Source organism: Lygodium microphyllum, chromosome 6, assembly GCF_053477565.2.
Source record: "Lygodium microphyllum isolate KBCC chromosome 6, Lygodium_microphyllum_v1.1.10, whole genome shotgun sequence".
Classification (NCBI taxonomy): Eukaryota; Viridiplantae; Streptophyta; class Polypodiopsida; order Schizaeales; family Lygodiaceae; genus Lygodium; species Lygodium microphyllum.
In genome coordinates, this window is record NC_141140.1 from 75,582,401 (window position 1) to 75,587,872 (window position 5,472).

Below are 5,472 nucleotides of genomic sequence, written 5' to 3' on the forward strand. Positions count from 1 at the left end.
CAACAAGAGTGAAGAAAATGGGGCATAGATCTATAAAGGGAGAGTAATTTGAAGTAACCTGGAGACTTTTGTTGAACCAACACTATTTTATCTTTGGGGCCTAACCAATCTTGCAACATGGCCCTGTGGCATTATCTATTATTCAGACATATTAGAGTGCTCTCCCTAACAAACCAACCTGTAGCTTATTTTCTGTCACAATATAACCAGGAATAGAATTATCCCCTGATTGCCTCCTGACATAGTTCCAGAGTTTGCTACAAGCTCAGGAAACTTAATTTTTGCTTAGCCTCTTTGAAAATCAGGAACTTGCCTCTGTCAGTCACATGAGCAACTTGAGCAGTTCCCAACTTAGCCAAGTGCTGATTCCCCTAGGGTACAATCCCTGGAGCTGGAGTAAGTAACCTGAGAGAATATGAGAGTACTTGAGCTTATTTGCTAAGCTCAGAGCTATTGGGTTTTTGCTCTAAGAACTAAGGTTCAGCAAGATGTGTAAACGGCCCACAACCTTCCACAGCTGAATTGATGTCTCAGCCCACAACGCCAATATTCTCTGCCTACAGTCAACTCACTGAGAGCTCTTTCCACTAGTACTATGAAAACAGCACACATGGAAAACTGAGACTACTGTGATTAGTCAGCCTACCCATAATTTCAAACATTCATCGCTGACTGGGCATTAACCAGCAGCCACTGTTATGATTAATGAAGCAAATTTTCAACTTTGTTTATAATCCAATTCGTACATATTTCCCATATCCTTTACATACATACATGCATAAAGAAGTGGAATGTATGTAGAAAGTATGATTGGCAACGTCTAGCCTAAACATTTTATAGCCCTAATCTTTGCAACATATTTGAGGGACAAGGTAATTTGTAGTAAAAGTAATGTAATAAACCATGATTTTTTTCTTGATAATGCAACAAAAAAGCCCATTTAGTTGTAAAAATTACACGGCGCAGCGAACAGAATTTGAGAAAGAGAGAAAATACACAGCAAATAAAAGGAGAATTTAAAAATTTTCTTTAGCTCCAAACAACTGATATAAAGTTGGCTCTGTCCACCTATGCACTTTCACTGTGAAGCTTAGATGACGATCTAGACAGAAGATAGATGAAGAGGTTAAAGCTAGCTGGAACAACTCTCACTGAGTGAAAAATAAATAATCGATGGCTGTGAAAGGGTTTATCTTTTATAGCCCGCGAAAGCAATTAGGTCAACCTAACCAACCTACCATATGAGCCTCCACAATCGGCCAGAGAATATTCCCTTTAGTGTCGGGCCAGGGGCCCTACCCCCGAACCCCAAAATAAAAGCCCCTGATAACTCCCTTACCCCGTAACTCGATTCAATGTGCCTCGAGTTGTTACCAGCTTAACTACTCCATCTAACCCAAAGATTAGACCCACAACGGTCACCTTTTTGCTATCCGGTCACATAGACCTCATCTGACATACAAGTCAAGACTCAACCAATATCCAGACTCACATATAGCTTCTCCTCATAATGGGGCCTTACAACTTTGAGCACCATGAATCATTGGTGGCACCTTATGAGAGTAGGGCATTGAGCTTATCTAACATTAGTAACTTCAACTTTTCACCCAAACCAATGTGCAGGCCATGGGGCAGCAAATGTGGGACACTATCTCTAACCAAGCTAGTTTCACCAAAATTCTTATTTATCAAGGATGATATTGGTTTTTAAACAATTAAAACAGAAATCTATGAACAAAAATATAATGCCACTGCTCAAAGCAAGTAGTAACATATCGTATGAACTGTGTAATGACTAAAAACCAAAACCATGGTTCATCTTGCTTCATTTGGAAAAAAGCCATCAGAAGAATTGTTACTTCAAAAAAAATTGGAACTTTGACACCAGTTTGCAAATCTGGACCACAAGCCCAGTTGAATAATCTCATTATTACTATGACCCTATTAATGTTCTGAGTTCATGTCCGGTGAAGCAGCGGGCATGGACATTGGTCAGGTTTCACAGGACTTACAAATCAAGGCCTCTGAGCATGGCTAAACAGAGTGTTCAAAAAATGAGCAGAGAAATTCTCTAAACCAGGGAAACAAGGATAGCAAGCTTTTCCAAATTTTCCTCAATATCTTCCTGTCATTAAAGGGGGTTCCCGTAACAGTAACAGATGAAAACTATGGGATGGATGGCCTCTCCCACTAAAGATCCCTTACTGCATATCAGGTCTCAGGGCACTGTTAACTGAATCCTTCGCAGCTGAGACATGTTGACAAAATCAATAATAATATATGGCTGGCAATGTAGTTCTAGTGCTTGGACTAGTGCTTTGCAGCATTCGCTTCAAAGACAAACTTTTTCAGTGAGTCCTTGATGGGAAGCAACTCAGGAAACTCTTTCGACAGCTTAGATACATCCAACTCGTTATTGCTTCGAGGAGCAACAATCACTTTGGCCTGCTCTTCAAGAGTAAAGTTAGTCCATTTGAACTCTGGATCAACATACTCTTTGTACATCTCCAAGATCTCATTATGACTGACTACACCTGGATTGGTAAAGTTCCAAATTCCTGTCAAATTCCGTTTTGCCATTTCAATGGAAATTGGAAGCATCTCATCTAAAACAGTCATACTGTTTGGTATATTGACAACTTTCTGATATCTTGTGATCTTTGTTATGAAGTTCCTTGGATTCTCCAAATCTGATGATATGGGCATACGTACACGCAATGTGCAGACATTGCTGTAATTCTTCAGAAGGTCTTCCACCTGCATTAACAAGAGCAAAATTAAAAACCCAATACATGTAAAAGAAACAAAACAATGGTAACAATCATCAGGATCTCAAAACCCCCATATGAAAGCAATCACAAGCCCCAACATCCAACTTTAGTGGTGAACTTACCATTGCTTTGGTCTTTGAATAAAAAGAGCCAGTGAAATTAGGAGTATCCTCCTCAAGGAATCCAATTCCGCTGCCAAGCAGGTGAGCAGCATCATACTCAAAAATGCAGCCTGTGGCAAAGTTTACAAGCAGAACTTCATGCTGCAAGCAAATGTCTGCCAGCGTGAGAGTTCCTACCACATTGGCACGAATTGTTTCTGTCTTGTGGCTTTCACACCAGTCGACATTTGGACGGCCAGTTACACCGGCAGCATTGAAAACATGAGTGGGCTTAACTGATTGAAAATCTGCTTCCAATTGTGTCCGATTCTCCAGACGACCAGATCCATATTCATAAGCTATGCCTTGCTGCTGGCATATCTTCCCCAAAAGACCTCCAATCCATCCAGTGCGGCCATAGATGAGGAACTTGTGCTCTGGCTTCAGAACAGATGTTTGTGTTTTAACCACATCCCCATTTTCATGTGCAACAGGGGTGCTGTTCACAACACCATTGGGCAGCTCTGCAGGATCTATAAGATCAGGAACCTTCTCCACTCCACCTATAGCAAGCATGCGTGGATGAGGAACTAACGCCCCTGACACATCCCCCCACCAATCAGGGTTCTTGGTATACCAGTCCATGGTCTTTCTCAGGCCTTCCTCCCATGTCGTGCGCTCAGACCAACCCAAATCCTTCAGCTTTTTATCATCCAGGAAGTAGCGCTGATCATTGAATGGTCGATTCTCCACAAACTGGATCACTTTCTGTGGATCAACATTGAAAAGTTTGCATATGTCCTTTGCAACATCATAGACTCTGCGCTCCCTGGTTGTTCCAATGTTGTAGACATGACCAACTTCACCTTTATGCAGAATGACTTCAAATGCTTCCGCCACATCCTCACAGTAGAGGTAACTCCTAACATTTGAGCCATCACCATGGATCGGCAGGCGCTTACCTTGCCTGGCAAGAAGAATGAACTTTGGGATCAGCTTCTCAGGAAACTGATTGGGACCATAGACATTGTTTCCTCTGGTGGTGATGAAAGGTAGGCCATAAGATCTGCCATAGGCCATGACAAGCATCTCTGCACCTGCCTTTGTAGCAGAGTATGGGTTCGTGGGCAGAAGTTGTGAGGCTTCATGATTGCCCACTTTAGCATCTGCTTCCGTTTCACCATAGACCTCATCAGTGCTGACATGAATGAAGCGCCGGATGTTGCCAGTCACCTTGCAAGCCTCTAGGAGAACATGGGTACCATAGACATTGTTCTTGGTGAACTCAAAGCTATTTCCAAAGGAGTTGTCGACATGGGTCTGAGCTGCAAAATGCATGATGGTGTCAATGCCCTCTGTAATAAGAAGGTAGTTGACCAGATCTGCGCTGCCGATGTCACCGCGCACGAATTTGAAGTTCTTGGATGCCATTGCAGGGTAGAGATTCTTCAGATTCGAGCAGTAATCCAGCTTATCAAGCACTACAATTCTATATTGCGGGTAGTTCCGCACCAGGCGATTCGCGACATGGGAGGCGATAAATCCCGCAGCCCCTGTAATGAGGATGTTTTTGGGTCTGTAGAATGTGGAATCCATGGCTTGCGTTTGGGGGATACGCAAGCCGGGAGCCAAAAGACGGGGGAGATTGGCAGTCAAGCTAAACAAGAAAACTGTCAGAGATTCGCGGGATCGGACGGATTGAAGATGTCGAGAGATTGGGAGGATCACATATGCACTGAGACAGGATTGAACAGAGTCAAAGGATGAACCTATGCACTGAGACGGGACATCAATGGAAGAGCATCATTCTAGCTGGTGCTTCCGGGAGAAAGGGAGCATCTAGATTGAAAATGAAGAAGCCTTCACTTGTGCAACTACATAGAGAGACCCAAGTGATGAAGAGAGATGCGGGAATACTCAGAGAGAGAGAGAAGAGACTCATTCAGAATTCTATACGACGGGAGAGGCGGCAAGATCCGAATTCAGAGCATTCACGGTCAACAACACACGACGAACCACAACTCCCCACTAAAGTCTCGCCACGAAATAACAGTGAATCGACGAAGCTTGCAACCCCTTCAGAGGGTTCTGACCCTTCCTGTTTTATGTGACATCAAAAGAAATGCTTTTCATCCATATGGCCTTCTATGCTAATATGTCAAATTTTAGTGTCGTGTCAAAGAAAAATTAGAGAAACTAGATTGACACGTTCAAATAAGTAAAGGAGTATAAGGTTGCATGTGCAATTCTTGCATGTTATGTAGCAGTTTTACTTATGGTTTTTAGACATGTGATGTGTTTTAAAGTGAAGTATGTTTGTAGATAAGGTTTAGCATTGTTTAAATACATGGAGAATCTCGAAAAGAGACTATGTATATTTATATAGTTCTAGTCAATGATCGTGAGTTTGAACATTCACATTTTTTTGCTATATTAAATGAGGTTTTTTCTCTTCAGAAAATAATACTTTTTACATCTTGTCGTGGGTGTTCCTATAGGTTGTTGTACCTTGTCATGGTTGCATTTTTCTTACGGATGGTGGCCTGCTCAAAATTCCTAGCTTTGTCTATGCTATCAACTATTGGTTCTATGTTAATCTC

The 5,472-nt window shown here is 42.1% G+C and overlaps 1 protein-coding gene across 1 annotated transcript; it reads right to left on the minus strand.

Annotated features, from left to right (window-relative positions):
* Positions 1-1,849: 1,849 nt before the first annotated feature.
* Positions 1,850-4,990, minus strand: LOC148034694 (trifunctional UDP-glucose 4,6-dehydratase/UDP-4-keto-6-deoxy-D-glucose 3,5-epimerase/UDP-4-keto-L-rhamnose-reductase RHM1-like). The gene is made up of 2 exons (XM_087679670.1): positions 2,894-4,990; positions 1,850-2,757 (listed from the first exon to the last, which is right to left on the minus strand). Exons 1-2 carry the CDS (start codon positions 4,466-4,468, stop codon positions 2,311-2,313), a joined length of 2,022 nt encoding a protein of 673 aa, XP_087535796.1. The 5' UTR covers positions 4,469-4,990; the 3' UTR covers positions 1,850-2,310.
* Between the last annotated feature and the right edge of the window lie 482 nt (positions 4,991-5,472).

Bases quoted from the DNA above. Each gene is read 5' to 3' on its own strand.
- LOC148034694 (XM_087679670.1), bottom strand. From the start codon at position 4,468: ATGGATTCCACATTCTACAGACCCAAAAACATCCTCATTACAGGGGCT. The intron at 2,758-2,893 runs GTAAGTTCACCA...TTGTTAATGCAG, and splicing joins ATTCAAAGACCAAAGCAATG to GTGGAAGACCTTCTGAAGAA.